This window comes from Camelina sativa, chromosome 11 (assembly GCF_000633955.1).
Source record: "Camelina sativa cultivar DH55 chromosome 11, Cs, whole genome shotgun sequence".
NCBI classification, from domain to species: Eukaryota; Viridiplantae; Streptophyta; class Magnoliopsida; order Brassicales; family Brassicaceae; genus Camelina; species Camelina sativa.
Window position 1 is genome coordinate 15,880,220 of NC_025695.1, and position 17,030 is coordinate 15,897,249.

Below are 17,030 nucleotides of genomic sequence, written 5' to 3' on the forward strand. Positions count from 1 at the left end.
GTTTGCCCTCTATAGCTAGTGCAAAAGCAAAAGTGGCTGGTGCTGGGGCGATTTTGCGGCCTGTCTCAAGCGGCACTCAGGTAAAATATGTTGTAAAACAATACAATTATCATTAGCCAAAATGGTTGCAGCTTTATGAGTGAAGTGTGTATGTGGAACAACTAAGGCTTTGAATGGTTGTACGGTATGGTGTAAACCGGACAATGCATACCAATATTTTGGTATGGAAAACATTGGACTGTGGTATGGAGCAGATTAGTATGGAATTTATATTAGTATGGAGCTTTTGAGGAGCAGAATGAAAAATGCAGACCAATAGTGAATTTACAATGGTATGGAGTTGTACGCTCAAATGCATACTAGTATGGAAATTTTTAGTATGCAACAATGCATACTGGTATGCAATGGTGAATGGTAAATTAAATGCAGACTAGTCCAATTTTAGTCTGCTATGGAGCATACTGTACAACCATTCAAAGCCTAAATATATAGATTCGTGAACAAGTATTTTTTTTTTTCATGATGATGTTGATGAATGATTAATGGTGAAAAATTGTTCAGGTTATGCTAAAGCGTGCCCAAGATGTAGCGCATGCCGTTGTGCAGACCCGTTCAACTCTCTCATCATGGTCTTGCATAGGACCACGCCGTAGAGCTATTAGCTCCCAACTTAACTCTAAAGTCACAGACTTGCCGGAAGCATCCGCTCTTATACCCGAAAGAAGAAGCACTGAAGCTTTACTGGCTGAAACCGTAGTGATTGATCGTAAAAGTCACAAGAAAACAGACCATTGTTCTTCATCTAGCAACAGCGAATCGGAACGTGAAGACGCAGAAGAAGAAGAAGATGATGAAGAAGAAGAGCCATTGATTTCAATCGACCAAGTCATTGCTGAAACATCTTCAATAGAAGAAGACGTGACAGAAGGCGAGCTATGGGACGAACTGGACAAAGAGTTAACTCGACAGGAGAACGAAAGAGACAGTGAAGCCATGGAGGAAGAAGCAGCAGCAGCAAAGGAGATAACAGAGGAAGAGACTGTAATTACGGGCGTGGCAGATTCCTCCACAGGACAGAACCAGAGTCCAGTTTCAGCATCTTCAATGGACTTGTTAGAGGACCAACGGTTTTACCCGCCAGGTAAGATAATGCACATAGTGTCAGTGACTGAGACAGAGTCTGAAACAGAACGTGATGAAGTGATGGTGGTGGGGACGACGACGACGGTGGAGCGTGTAAGGTTATATGAGACGCCAAGAGAACTGTACAGAAAGATTAGGCTCTCCAGAACAATGATAAATGATCATTATATGCCAATGTATAAAAAGATGATGGAACTCTTAATTACTGAGCTCGAGTGTGATCCACACTCTTCATGAGCTTCCCCTCACCTCATCAAGTCAACTGTACATTATAAATATTTATACACAGAGTTTACATTGTTTTCCCTCAAATGTAGATAGATATTAATGGAATAATAAAATAAAAATACCCTAAAATAGCACTAAATCAAGTTTTATGGACAATTATAACACACATTCCATAAATTTTTAAAAATAGCATTACTTAACACATTAAAATATTTAAAATTAATTTATAGATTTTTTTTTTTATGTTTGGGTTCTCATTTTCACATTTAGGGTATAGTTTTGAGAGGTAGGATTTAGTATTTTGAATTTAAGATTTAATTTTAGAAGATTAATTAGTGCTATTTTTGGAATTTTATAGATGTGCTAAGTTTGGAACAAAAACTTATTTTAGTACTATTTTTGAGAATCTCCCATAATAAAATTATTGGTTGTGATTATCCTTGTTGCTCACCGTTGAACATTTTTCATACCTTTATTGTGATGATCTAACTGGTTTCACTTAAATTTGATGCATATTCACTGGTTTCATGAAGATCCATTACAGTAGTTCATAGTTTAGATCTCAGTTTTCAGTTCGATTTGATGGCAATATGGTAAATTTGCCTAAATGATTAAGGGACATCAAATGTTGTTCTGACTGGTTCAATTTCTTATGTTGAACCGGTTAGGTGAAGTTTCTCCAAAGTTTCCATATTAATTTGGTTTAAGCAGAGCCTCGATTGTTAGATCGAGGCTTCCAAAAATTGACGGGCAGGCCCAACCAAAGTAAGGCAAGGCCCACTCGCCTTTATAATGTTCGTCAAATTCTGTGCCGGCACGATCCGCCGTCTCTAAACGATCATTGACGGATCATCCTTCACCTCTGACAGAAACGGGTTACGTAAAATGAGATAACGCGTTTCTTTTTATAGCCCCAAAGATACACCCTTTTTCTCAAAACTTCCGATGTGGGTTTGTTGATGTTTTTTCTTTTCTTTTTAACTCGGATTTTAGGGACAACTATAACATACTTTTTTCTTCCCTTAAAATAGTTAAATTAAAGCTGTCAATATTAAAACATTAACACCTATCAGTCTATTTATTTATTTTAAAAGTTTCAAATTTGATAGAAGAACAATCATCTTTAAATCTTTGGTTTTTGATCAACCTCCATATCTAGACCTGAGAGCCTCCGGTGGTTCTTCTTCCATGATACCAGACCCTGTGCTGCTTAAATACTCTCTGATGGTTGTTTTTCGATCTCCCAAGAATGTATGATCCAGAAAGTTATTGTAAGCTTCATCTCCAAGATTCTTAGCAGCCAACACACTGCAAATACAAGAGAATCTTCAACATGTAAATTTTTTTAATCCAAATATAGAGGAATGCTATGAGATTTCTATCCAACTACCAAAGTTCAAGAACTAAGTTTTGGTTAAACAGTATTAGTCGTTGTTTGGGCCAACACATGTTTCTCTCATTTTCATTTGAAACAAGTTACGGTTGCTGGTCTGTTAAACTGATCATTTAGCTTCAAAGTTAGATAAAGTAAGGAGAGTGTACCAGTGTCTTAGATAGAGACGACAAGGTAAGATGTCGTCCCGCCATATCTTCTCGATGTTGAATCTTCCATAATGTTGAAAGTAAATCTCTTTGTCTCCTGCAGAAAACAAAAGAGGCAAATATATTCTAAAATAGCTTCAAAATTTGATACATTTAGATAGACTTGGAAGGGCCTGACCAACCTTTGCATCTAATCTGGAGAAACTCCTCATCACTGTATCGACCACAAAGTACCTGTTCATGCCTTAAAAACTCAGACTTGGCAAAGAGTAAACAAACAAAAGAAACGTCACTGAGAACAAAGATTCGTTTATAGACTAGACGAACCGCAGAATTGGCGTAAGGTTTGCCTTCCAATGTTTCAGGAACAACCTATATGTGTAAGGAAAACGTATTAGCAGTGTGAAACACAATGAGATTGAGACATATCTATCACTGAATATCTAGGAACTACTAGAAGAAGACAAAGGAACTAGTGACTCACAGCAAGAAACCGGAATTCAAGCTCCCTTCGTATAAAAGCCGGAATCTGTGTGTTTGGTGTATCAAAACCGTCAAGAAGAATACATATTACTTTGTATCAAACGAGTGAAGCAGTTGAGTTATCTTTAGGTATACTATACCTCAGAGCTTTTGATCTCAAAGACAGTAACCACAAGGCTCTCTCCTTCACATGGCTCTACACTCAAACTTGAAACCTCCTGGTTTCATTTCATCACAATCAATATCTACAACTACAATCTATGATTCATTTTTCTAGCTAGCTCCATTTTTTCAATACAGAACCAATTCTGAGAATGAGAAGAGATCGAGTGAGAACCTTAGTTACAGGATTCGCGATGCCACGCTCGAAGAAGATCGGAGCTGAGTGTGCGAAAACTCTTCTGAATCCTTGCAGTTTCGCGATTCTGAAGTTCTCCAAATCTGGGAATGTACTCCTCGCGCGTCTCTCTGTTAAAGCAACCAAATCAATGAAATGATTCAAATGAATGCACAAAACGTAAGGAAGGAAGTGTACGAACCGGAGAGAAGAGAACCGAAGCCAGTTACGGAGATCCGATTATCCGATGAGAGAAGCTTCTCGAAATCAGATTCATCTTCCAATTCCATCACCTGCGACAAATCGGAACTGCGGATGTCACCAGACATGGCTGCTTCAATTGATCGCCTGCGATCTTGTCGAAGCTCCGATCTTCTGGTAGAATCCAACAACGATACAGCGGTGATACGTGGAGGAGAGGCACGTGATTTGCACGTGGTCGAGGAAAACGCGTAGGAGAATGGTAACGAGGTGAGTGTGAGTGTGAGTGTGAGTGAGAGAGCAGTCATTGGAGAAGAAGACGAAGACGATAGAAGAAACGTGAAGTGGCTTTAGTGTAAATAGTAAAAATACGAATTTTTTTGATTAATTCCACTAAAAATACCAAAAGTTATCATTTTTTTTTTTTGCATAGAAGCCAATCTTAAGCAGAAACAGGAGTTTTGGTGTGAGTTCTTGTGAGTTTCCATTGTTTGATCTTGGCCAATGTGTTCTCTACTTTCAAAATACGAGCTTCCATCTTCAATTCTAGCTCCTCTATTGCAAGCTTTCTTTGTTTCAATCTCTCCTCATCATCTTCTTGCTTCTCAGTTGCTGCTCCATTGGAAGGCTTTGAAGGGGTTTTGATTACTGATTCAGTCTTTTGCTCTGTTTCTTTTGTTGCTACAGTCTCATCATTAAGCTTTTGAGGAAGACCTGAAACATTTTTGTCCACTCCAAGTCTACTTCTTTTTCCTTCTGTATTCTCCATATTGGCCCACTGCTTTCTATAGTTGATCCTCTGAGCGATGGTTGCGAGCTTTCTCTGCTTCAATCTTTCAGCATCAGTAACAACATCTTCATCAGAAGGATTTGAGGAGTTCTTTTCATCATTCTTTTGCTCTGTTGCTTGTGTTGCTACAGTCTCATCTCCATAAGCAAGCTTTTGAGGAAGGCCTGAAACATTGTTGTTATCTACTTCAAGTCTACTTCTTTCTCCTTCAGTATTCTCTACATGATCACTACACTTCTTCCTAGATTTGACCCTCTGATCAATGGTCATGTTATCATCATCTTCTGTATCAGCACTCTCATCATCCTCACAAGCTCGCTTGCGTCTCTTGTTTGGCGACTGCTTGGCTTTCTGCTTCTGAAGGATTTGGCTCAATGGCAATACCTTAAGAAGTATATCAACATCACTATCATCATAATGATCAACTGTACTGCCTACATTGAAAGTTTCGGTCGATTCTTTCCGCATCTCTGAAACAGATTTTGTCCACCAGTCTCGGTATCTTGCAGTAACTGAAGCTGTGGCAAGACGAGAAGGAATGTATAGTCTTAAACCATCAAGAGATTTGTTGTAATCATCCCATGCTTCTTGTTTTGTGGAGTTTCTTCTGTGATGAGTAGCCAAAACAGGAAGATCTTGCGCCAATCCGAATTGCATCGCTACTCGGTTTGGATAGTAGTTCTCTACTAAACCAATACCAACAAGCTTAGAAACTCTCACACATCTAGCAAACGACACAAACTCATCATCATCACCATCAAGACTCTCACCAATCCTCACCCACTTAGCATCTTCAAGGTAAAACCGAGGTGGGTTCCAATTCTCCAAAGGTTCAGTATAGGGACGCCACTCAAAATTACCATCAAAAAGAATCAGTCCCTCATCCCCAAATATCTGTTTCAGACCACTCCATCGAGCAATTCTTGGTTTACCCCAAGGTATCACCTTAGCTTCTGGTCTTATAATCTTGAACCTCTCCCATACCCATACTTGGACAAGCTTAAACAGAGAATTGGGATAAACGTTTTTCGTAGAGGCTAAAGCACAGATTTGACTCAAATCATGGTATAGGTTTGCGAGAACAGCAGGAGCTAAAGCCACCCTTTCACCTCTGGCTAGACGAACAGCTATTGGGAAAACATCACTGACAACCGAACGGCCTAACTTGTCTGGAAACACAAATTTCGAAAGCCATAACACTAGAAATGCTTCATGCTCCATTTCATCATCTACAAAGCTTGAAATCCATGAATCCTGACTCATACTCTCCTCCTCTCGTTCCTCCAGTTTCTCCACTGCTTCTCTCATCTCTGAGCTTTCAAGAGGAGCGAGTACAGACGAACCCAAAACCGAAAACCCCAAAAGCACATTCACATCTTCGAGGGTTATGGTTGCTTCACCCCAAGGGAACACAAAGGTATTGGTCTCAGGACACCAGTTCTGAGCTAGGGAGAGAATCAAAGACTGGTTTTTGTGGATTTTGTAAGTGGATGCCTTGATTGCTTCAAAAATCCCAGATTTTAACCAAGTGGGTTTGTGTAAAGCAGCCATTTTTTTAGCCCAAAACTGAAACTTTTTGTTCGGCAACCTCCACCCACGAAAGGAAACACACAAAGACGAAGCCTTTAACTCAGGACAAGAAGCTGGACGAAGCATACCTTCAATGGAGGTGACACAGGGTTTCAAAAAGTGAGCTTTTTTAATCATAGGTTGACTGTTGTTCTCACTGTAAGACACCATGAGTTCTTCTCTCTCTTCCACGAGATCTTCATCAATGGATGTTGAACCCATTGGAGAAGAAGAAGATTGAAAATGGAGAATTTTGTTTTTTTTGTTAACGTTTGAACTTTAAGGGTCAAAGCATGAAGGAAGCAATGTTGCTTGGTACAGATGGAACATGTCCTTTATTTGGTAACTCAAAAATTGGGAGAAAAAAAGAAGAAGAAACTAATAAAATAATTAGAAGAAAATAATTTTGTTTTATGTTAAAATATCCCAAAAGCTTTTCATTAATTTAGTAATCACTTCAGTGATTGCAGTTTGTGACGTGTGAGTGAAGATTTTAAAGAGAATTAATAAATATGCAAACAATAAATTTAGCTTTTACTCCTCCTATATAGTAGCTAGTAGGAAGGTTGTGAAGACAAAAGTGAACCAAAACCTTGAATTTCTAACTATATGTATAGCACTAACTTACGATTTCTAAGTTTAGCGCTGATGAGTGTTTTAGTCTTAGTTCAGTTATGGTTGAACTAGAGAAACTATGGGCTCTTTGTTAGTTTTCAACTCTCATGCTTCTTCATTTATTGAAAGTTTGAAACTAATCAACAACAGAAAATACAGATTAAAATAAGCCTAAACTTTGCTTCAAGACTGACTTGTATGGTATCAATAACCTTTTTTGACCGAAGGAACCAAGTGTAATTGTGATATTTCAGCACAAGGACTCTCATCCAATGTGCGTAACCTTATATACCAAAAATGTAACGAACAACATTATAGAAAAACTCAACTATCATACATATTTAACCATATCAGCACATACTTAAAGTTAAAACTAAATCTGCTTAGATACATTAGTGGACTATCAAAGACAGTATCTATATTAGTCAATGTAAAAGAATCTAACGAGTTTACGGGGGAAAAAAAAACGTAAACCACCATTGATTTAGTTTTGTTAATTAACAAAGATGTAACGAACAATATTACAGAAAAACTCAACTATCATATTAGACCATATCAACACATACTTTAAGTTAAAACTAAATCTGCTTAGAAAGTTAAAACGATACACTAGTGGACTATCAAAGACAGAATCTATATGCTAGTCAGTGTATAAGAATCTAACGAGTTAAGGAGAAAAAAAAAACATAACCACCATTTTCTTCTTAGGTTTTATCACATAATTAAAGACTAGAAAGCTTATCTTAAAATGTCTTAAAATCCAGAACATTCAACAAATAAATGAACAAAAACACTTAAAAAATAATTCTTTCATGTTTTTTTCCCAACAAAACATTTTTTTTGACTTTATTTATAATCTCTTCTTCATGAATAAGCTCTTCTTGCTTTTCCAATGCAATAGCGTCTTCGTATGCGAATTCAATTTTGTTGCAGAAATATGGTCAAGAACAAATACCTCCAAAGCCCATCTACCAAAATCAGCTAATTGCTTCTCATCGGTCTCCATATCATGCTGTGTTGCAGCACTCCTAAGCTAAAGAAATTTTTGAAAAGAAAAATAAAAATATTATCAACATGTACAAGTAATTTTTTTTTTAAGAGTTTTAAAATCATGTACAAGTAATTTTTTCTAAATGATGTGGAGCTATATAGGAGCTGAAAACTAACCTGCACAAGGTTTGGAGAACCCATTTCAGGCAATGGCGCAAGAACAAATCTCTTTAGAAGTAACATCGGTTCTTTGACAATACACATATCGTTTTCCACGTTAGCAATTACAGCTGGAAACTTCTTGGCATCAGTTGTTCTCTCAGTCTTAGTTTCGTCTTCATCAAGAGTGCTCAAAGCGAGTTCTTTGTCATCATTTTCTCTGTCATTCTTAGTGTACTCTTCAAGACTCTTCATAGCGGACTCAACTTGGTTACTGCGGAACAATTCTTTCACAACCACTTTTACAAGTCTTTCTAAATGGCTCTTATTCTCTTCAAGAGACTTTAACCCATAAAACAAGAAATCCATCACTTTTACATCCGTAAGTTCGTTCTTGATGAAGAAGTGTTTCACAACTAGTTTTAGAATCACATCCTTATTCTCTCGAGACATCTCGAGCCTCGAATTTGGTTTCATCTTTAACCAAAAGGCACATAAGCTACACCACGAAAATTAACAAAAAAGTCATTTCCTTGTAGTCATCGATCAAACTTTTAGGGAAACAAACATGAAAAAAATTACCTCCTCCATCGCTTTCTGTCGTCAAACAACTTCACAAACTTGCTTCTTTTCTCTTCCACAAAGCTCCGGAACTTTTCCTCTACAGATTTTAAATAAACCCTAACAAGTTCCTTCCTATACCGACCTTTAATGCAAGGAAAAGGTCGGTTCACACACTCTCTACAAGTAATTAAGAAAAATTGGTTGTATGTTAAGGGTGGCATGCATGGAATAATATGTTGTTAGATACATATATCACTCAAGAGATATCATAATTTAAATCTTGGCATTTACCTAATTACTTGAACTTGAGCTTTAAATACAAGATCACCAAACTTATCTATGAACCCGTCATGTAATCTAGGTAACTCAACAAACTGTTTCCATCCCCAATCATGCTCTTTCTTCCAAAACTGGTGAAACGTATCTGCGAAGAAACGTGTTCAGTTTGTCTGCGTTATCATACTGATTCAAATAAAGTTAATAGATACAGAAAATAACCTGAAGACTTCGATTTCTTTGGATTTTTATGCTTTACAGCTACAGTAAACAGAGCTAAATGACTCCAACCTGTCTCATAGTTTGCAACACATAGAAAGAGAGAGAGATGGTTGGTAACACCACACCCTCGTGGATAAACTAACAAATACCTGTCATAGGTAAATAATAAAGAAAACAAAAAAGCTTACAAAATTTACAAAGTTTCAACCTTAATTATTATGAATATGTCATTTCACATACCAACTGTGTCCACCAATTTCAAAAGCATTGCTACGGATCTCTCGCTCATTGATTTGTGTAAATTTCTCAATCTTCCATGTAAATGTCCCATATAGTTTAGAGGGACTTGAGCCTAGGAATTATATAACAATTTTCGAGTAACTTAAATCCACTACGAAAATACTTGTATAATCAAAGAATGATAATACTAACCGGTTTGCCCAAAAGAAAAAAAAAGAAAAAGAAAATACTAACCATAATCTTGAATGTTGTTAGTCAAAGTGCCCTCTCCGGAAGTTTCATTAGTGATCTCGGACATATCTCTCGCCTCCAAACTACGGAAATAAGGATTAAGTGTAGGATTTCAGATCTTACGGATGACTGCCTTATTACAATAATTTTATAAACATGGCACAGATCGAATTATGAAGCAAACATAATAAAAAACCATAAGATTATTAGACGTACGAATCTATGGACGAAATCGTAACACCAAAAATTCCCAAATCCGATAACAAGTAAACCCTAAAAGTCAATCTTTAAAATGTAGAAAAAAACACTTACACCAAGAGCAGAGCAGAAAGAAGCTTAATCGCCCCCTACTGTAATAAGATATACGAAGTAGCTAATATTGACACAATCAACAAAAAAAAAGGAAAAGAAATATTGCTAATATCACGGAGTAAAAATTCTTAGATCAGTTATAGAAGGTCTATAAAATATAAATATTCTACAATTAAGATCTACTGTAACATCCGCGAACCAAAATTGTGGATTTTGGGGATGGGTGTCGATCAACACCAGTAATTTCTGGTCCGACCAAATTGTTTTAATTATCGAATTGGAGCGGTTTGGTTTAAGTGGAGTCTCCAAACCAAGATATTTAAGGCAGAACTCGACCTAGGTCGTGGAGGGGAGTGTTTTTGCCGTTTCTAGAGAGAAAAGAGAGAGGAGAGAGTGTTCTTGAGAGATTTGGAGATTCTAAGCTGTTTTGGTGAAATCTGTTCCTGTAGAGTGGAGATCTGGTGCTAAGAACGAAGGGGAAGCTTTCTAAGGTGTTGGATTCGTCAGTTTGGGTCAGAAACTTCCTGCAGAAGAGGTGAGTGCTTGACCATGACTGATCTAAGCCTGAGATCTCTGTTGTTTTGGCTGTTTCTTTGTGTTTGTGGTGTTTTGCTTGTGTGGGTTGGTTGTTTTCGTCCCATAGGTTCTTGAGGGTTTGGAAGAGTTTGGGACGGATTGGAAGCGGTTTGGAACGGAGGTTCGTCGTTCGGCTTCATGCAGATCGTGTCTGCGAAGGGGGTGTCGGTCGACACCAGTGACGTTTTAGCGTCGGTCGACACCGACCTAGTGTCGGTCGACACCAGACGTAACCGAGTCTGGTTTCTTGGTTTGATGTGTTGTTTGTGTTTCGTTTGTTTGAATTTAATAATAGAATCTCAGTTGCTTATGTATATAGCCCAGTAGATGAGAGGATTGCCTCACTGAGTGTTTATTAAATACTCATGCATCTCAATTTGTGTTTGCGGTGCAGGTAAAAGCAAAGTGTGTACGTGGAATCAAGGCGATAAGGAGGAGAATGATCTAGGGTCTCGTTTGTGTGATGTTGGTTATGTATGGTTATGTTGTTGGAATCTTGGTTAGAGTCATAGTTAGGTTGTTGGATAGAATGGCTAGGAATGTTATTGTAATAATGATATATATTGGTTTGGTATTATTAGTATGTTTCCGCTGTGCATGATGTTTGTTGCTGGTTTAATAATGAGTTGTGGTTTGGATTGATTTAGTTAAGTAGTATGAGATGCTTAATTATATTTTGTATTTATTATATTTTGCTTAATTATATTAATTATGGTTTAAAAAACGGATTGTTTTTTTTTTGGTAATTAAAAAAAAAAAAACGGGTTGTTTCATCTACAATTTTTTTCTCGAGAAACAAATCTTCCAATTCGATTGATGAACAAATTAGTCAACGAAATATGAAAATGAAATTGAAGATTGAAGAAGTAGTGAAATATATACAAATAATGATTTTGAGAATATTTCTGTTAAAATTTGATTCATAACAAAAATAAAAACTGTTCAAAAACCGTGACTGTTACTTTCCTTAATTATACTTTTTCATAGATATAAATTATTCTAAAAATGCAACATGTAGCATCATAATGAAAATGATAATTAAATTTTATTAATAAAATGTTTTTTAGAAAAAATAAAAAAAGAATATCCATAATTAATTAAAGAGATGAATAGATAAATAATCTCAAAATAAAAAATTATATTTAACTCATATACTTCAATTGGTAATCCATTGAAGAACAAAAAAGAATAGATGATGGCTTATGATGGTCGTTAATGCAAAAAATAATGAAAACTCGATCTTAAAAACATAGAAATAAATAATATTATTAATTAAGCAAAATACATTTGTGATAAGTTCCCTTTTAAAAAATAATGAAAATAATATTTTGTTGTAAATTTACCCTCAATTTGGTAAAATGCATATCAAACTTAGATGCAATTACATGTGAAACGAAATTTTGAAGACAACGTGAATATTTTCAATTTGAAAGTATCTTCGTTAGAGATATTAGTGTCTGAGTATGATACGAATGATGGTAGAGGAGATATTAGAGGGTCTTTGGTTATAGATTGTCCTGCTCTAAAGACAATCGTCGTCTATGATAATACGGGAGACTATTGCACTATTGAAAATACACATCGCGTTGAGAAAGCAAGTATAATAGTTATGTCTCCCCGGTGACAAGTTTATGCTCTGTTCTCTCATGTTTTTCGATTTAGTTTTGAACATAGCAACGGTACGTATTGATTTCTCTTAATATAACTTTTGTTTAGTGGTCATATTTCAAACGACCACTTATGTAGTGACTATATATATTCATGGCAGGTTAAGTATTGTACAACAACCAAATGGTTTTGACTGGTTGGAAACACTTATAGTTTTACTTCAAAATTCTCCAAAACTAAAACTGCTTCTTATCGACCTGGTTCATACTCTTTCCCTTAATTATTTCAATCAAGCGCATACAAATTTCGGTGAACTAAAATTTAAGTAGATGTTTTAATCTTTCTCTTGTATCTTAACTAGAGCACCGGTGAAATTGAGAATTTGCCATTTTCTTGGACCCGTACGTGTTCAGTTCCTAAATGCATGTTAACTCATCTCGAAATCTTTGAATGGAGAGAATATGGAGGAGGAGACAAAGAGAAGGAACTTGTGAGATACATCCTTGATAATTCTAGGTGTTTAAAAAGAGTTTCGATCTCCGTGAAATCAACATGTGATCTTGAAAATAAAAAGATGGTGGACGAGTTAAAATCTTTGCCGATGATTTCAAAAACTTCTGATCAGCTTCATGAGAATCTAATAATCGATCCTGAATGATGATTATATAGAACGGATTAATTAATTGATTTTTTTCGTGAAATGAGCTAACAAAATTCATAATTACATTCAGGCGAAGTCTATCTCCATTACATACTCAAGTTGAAGCGTTCCTTTGGGCGATGCGCTGCATGATCGGCCATGACTTCAGAGAGGTGACTTTTTATACTGACTGCTCAGACTTGGTGAAGATAGTGTCTTCTCCTTCCGACTGGCCAGCGTTCTCGGCGTACCTTGACGACATCAAGACTGATAGGGAGGAATTCTCTTCCTTTTCTTTATCTTTAATTCATAGAAATGTTAATTTAAAGGCGGATTCTTTGGCACGCCAAGCGTGTACATCTCAGCACCAAGTATTGTTTGTAAACGATTTTCCTACCAATTAGCTCGTTTGAGCTGATCTGTTGTTGACAAAAAAAAAAAATCATAATTAAATTCAAAAGTTCAAAAACATAACAAGTTTTATTTTTCTTAAGTTCTCCGTTAAATGTTTCGAGTGAATTATAGATTAATTATAGGGGTTTCGTGCAAAACCAGAAAATAAATAATTGTTTCATTTTAGAAGACAAAGCATAACTATTCGTTAGAAGAAAAAATTTGATAGAGATGTAAATCTAAAATATGGAAATAATTTTCCACTGTTAATATCATAGATATTTAGAAATTTTTTGTTAAGATTTAAAATTATATTTTTTTTTCTATCATCTTTGTTAATTTTATTGAATCATCATATAATACATAAAATGAAATAATCTCTAGATTTGTTTTCCATCATTTATCGTGATTCGAGTTTTGAAAAACGGTCATGTATTACTCAAGCAATGAAAAAGGTTATGTGTTCAACTTTCCAATGTGATTAAAATTTCAGACAATAGTTCAGTAACAAACATCCAAATTTAAAAAGGTTGTATGTGATGTAATTTGGATCTTTAGTCAAACCATTTATTTATATCAAATATAAGAAATTTAAAATTCTAAACATTTACATCATAGAAAGTTTAAAATATCACTAGACATGGTTATATGGTGGACAGATTTGGACCAATATTAATCTATATATACATTTTTGAAAAGTATATTTTGGGTTCTACCTTTTAAGTTTAACTTATTTAAAAACATATTTACAAAATTGATCCCTACAAATTTTGCATAAAATAACATTAAGTTAAATATAGAAAATCAAAATCGATCACACTAATTGAATATTCCTAATCGATCACAATAACTAAATAAAATCAAGTAAGTTCCTAAATTAGCTCTTCCAATAACTAAAATATTCCTAAACTTAATTATTCCTAAAATATCTTTAGGAAATCAGTTTATGTTTTCCTTTTTAACTTAAAATATTTAAATGTTTTAATGAAAAAGATAATAATAATCAGAATCGTAATAACTAAATATTTCTATAATATCTCTACAAAATCCTAAAATACTGCAAATAAAAACTAACTAAAACACACATGACTATTTAATTAGATATTTCCTTATGTAAATATTAAATATTTTGAAATATTTCATCAAATCTTTTTGATTGCTCACCAATATTTACTCAATTTGATATCACACTAACACTATAAATAACCTATGAACGTCAATCTACCAAATAACCTCATTTGTACTTTGTTATTAGTTTTTTTTTTTCAATTCATCTATGCTAGAAAATAGTAGATTTCTTCACAATTTGCATCACTAATACACACTTCATATTGTTTTTTTTTTGCAGCTCAATTGTAATCATGGCAATAAGAGTGGGATTGGTGTCAAAAGGTATGTGCTTTTTCACAATGGTCAAATTGGGTTTTAGATCTAAAATTTATTAAAATTTTGCTAATGTCCACCTGATTATTATGCTACAGATTTCTTTACCAGCTAAACCAAAAAGACTATCATTTTGGTCATGAACATCATGGTGATAATAAATTTTAAGTATTTTTCTTACATGAACATCATCTTTTTTGTCTATATCAAAACTTCTTATTTTTTATTTTATGAGATATAGAATACATCACCATATTTTTGTCCATCATATGAGTTTTTTTAAGGATAATGAGCATAAATATTTTGTTTTCTAAAAAATCTTATTCATTTTCATAGATTTTTCTTTTGTTTTAAAGACTTGGTTTTAGGAAAAATAAATTTGGTTTTTTAATATAAGATAAAAAAATATATTTCATCAAATCAAAGGTTATTTCTTCCAGAATTTTAAGTCTATAACGATTTTCTTTTATAGAGTATGAGTAACATATATATTATATTTTTTTTTTTTGAAGGGTACGTATAATAATGAAATTTCTTATTATTAAAATTTATATATTTTTTTAAATTTACGATTTTTATAAGGCTACTATATATTTTAAAGTTTTTTTATTAACTTCATCATATATGTTTTGTTTTTATAAGTTTCCTATGTGTGTTTTTCTTTTTAATTTGATTTTAACAAATATCTAAGATCTTTAATAATTTTTGTTTAATTTCTTGCAGGAAAATAAAAATATGTACAATCCTCCTCTTTTGATTTGATCTCATCTTCCAAATTTTCTTAAATATTAGAGCAATTGATGTAAAAATGGATATAAAAAAAATACAGAAAACTAATCTAAAGACCATTGTATGATTTTATTATACTATGTGTGTTTTACTTTTTATGTTCAATTACACAATTTATTAATTGACTAAATCAAATTTAGTCCTGAATAATACATATCAGCAATGTTACTTTGTGATAAGAAAACTAAATCTGTGTAAATACTAGATTTACCAATTTAACATATGCACAATATTAAAAAACCAACAATACTATATACAAAAATATGTAATTGTACCATCAAACTTGTGATTATTAGTATTATAATACATACATAGTAACATATGTTTAGTTCACACCAACTAAATTTGATTGATTAAATTCCAAATGAAAATAATTTTGATTGATTAAATTCCAAATGAAAATATATTAACTGATTAAATTCTAATTGAAATTAATTTTTTTTTATATACATAAAAAAATTTTAAACATATCTAATTAAGTTGATTAAATTACAATTATGTAAATAGAGGTTGTCATGCGGGTTAAATCCTAAAATTAACAATCAAAATAAAATTATACAATTTGTATTTTCAATTTTTAAATTACAAAAAAATAGTCCTGCGGTGTACCACGGATTAAAATCTAGTATGAATTTAAAATATCATTAATTAGATAATACATCACATGTACATTATCATTTCACTATTTTGTTAACCCATCAATATGAGAATATTAGACATATCAAATTAAGTTTATTAAATTATAATTATGAAACAGAAAAGAATTATCTCGCGGTGTTCCCTGTTAAAACCTAGTGTTGTTATACACACAAACACATTATATATGGTTATTGTATTTTATTAAAATATTACAAAGGTATAAACAATTAACATATACTTTTTTGTGTTAAACTTACTTTATATACTGCTTATGTCCATAATAATATATAACTTCTAAAAAAATTTTTTTTTTAGAAATTTAACTCTATAAGAATGAGAATGTAACTCAAAATTTAAAACCCTAAATTCCAAAATAGTTATTCGGTTCACAATTCATCGAATAATAGAAAAATGGTGAAATGATGGGACAATAATTTCTTATTCAGGAACGCAACACAAAAGATAACAAAAGTGCGTGGGCGCAAAACAAATGTTAATTCAGATCTAGAACATGATAAAGGAATCCTGGGACAGATCATTAAAGATAAAGGAATATCTTACTTCTACAAGGATAGTTCTTTCGTCAACGGCTCATGAAGAAAGAAAACTTGTGAAGGCGATGCAGACGAATGTTCTGGAGGTCTTTGACCAATCCAAACGATGAATCAAGAAGAGGAACACATTTCACTTTCTTTCGGGCTCACAATGAGTACCAAGAAACCACCCCTCAACACCAAAATGTCGAGGTCTTTTACTTCTTTAGTTGAGATCATCCTCTTTACTTAACAAAGATGGGAATAAGATGCATGGGTTTCTTACTCTGCTCGTTAAGGTGCTGATACTGGTGCAGCATTCTCTCCTTCAGGCTCCTATGAGGTGTTCAAAATATAAGCAACCGAAAACAAATTAATTAAAGCAAATAATAATAATAAAAGACTTGATATAACATGATTTCATATTTACTTACCTGAGCCAATGGCTTCTCACAGCTTATAGCAAACTTTCTCTCCCTGCTAAACTTGTGCATGCTTTCCAAAAGAAAGCGCTTGTTCTTATAAAATTTTCCTTTCACCTTCATGAACATGTCATGGTACACGTGT

The 17,030-nt window shown here is 33.8% G+C and overlaps 3 protein-coding genes and 1 pseudogene across 3 annotated transcripts in view; 1 reads left to right on the forward strand and 3 right to left on the reverse strand.

Moving 5' to 3' along the window:
* Positions 1–1,448, forward strand: part of LOC104723533 — a 4,965-nt gene extending 3,517 nt beyond the window's left edge. The window contains exons 7-8 of the mRNA XM_010441912.2: positions 1–80; positions 562–1,448. Coding sequence (XP_010440214.1) covers positions 1–80; positions 562–1,380 — 899 coding nt within the window. The 3' untranslated portion in view covers positions 1,381–1,448. The remainder of the gene's footprint in view (positions 81–561) is intronic.
* Positions 2,368–4,268, reverse strand: LOC104723534. The gene is made up of 8 exons (XM_010441913.2): positions 3,936–4,268; positions 3,734–3,864; positions 3,537–3,614; positions 3,398–3,442; positions 3,241–3,285; positions 3,096–3,147; positions 2,914–3,010; positions 2,368–2,679 (listed from the first exon to the last, which is right to left on the reverse strand). The coding sequence occupies exons 1-8, from the start codon at positions 4,240–4,242 to the stop codon at positions 2,514–2,516; spliced, it is 921 nt and encodes a 306-aa protein (XP_010440215.1). The 5' UTR covers positions 4,243–4,268; the 3' UTR covers positions 2,368–2,513.
* On the reverse strand, positions 4,304–6,515 carry LOC104723535. Its single transcript, XM_010441914.1, has one exon. The coding sequence runs from the start codon at positions 6,513–6,515 to the stop codon at positions 4,377–4,379; it is 2,139 nt and encodes a 712-aa protein (XP_010440216.1). The 3' UTR covers positions 4,304–4,376.
* Positions 7,652–9,657, reverse strand: LOC104728015 (annotated as a pseudogene).

What these genes read in the sequence shown, in the direction of transcription:
- LOC104723534 (XM_010441913.2), bottom strand. Translation starts at nt 4,242, where the DNA reads ATGACTGCTCTCTCACTCACACTCACACTCACACTCACCTCGTTACCA. An exon ending in CTTCGGTTCTCTTCTCTCCG is followed by an intron (nt 3,865 to 3,935) that starts GTTCGTACACTT and finishes TTGCTTTAACAG; the next exon opens with AGAGACGCGCGAGGAGTACA. An exon ending in TTGAATTCCGGTTTCTTGCT is followed by an intron (nt 3,286 to 3,397) that starts GTGAGTCACTAG and finishes TTACACATATAG; the next exon opens with GTTGTTCCTGAAACATTGGA.
- LOC104723535 (XM_010441914.1), bottom strand. Translation starts at nt 6,515, where the DNA reads ATGGGTTCAACATCCATTGATGAAGATCTCGTGGAAGAGAGAGAAGAA.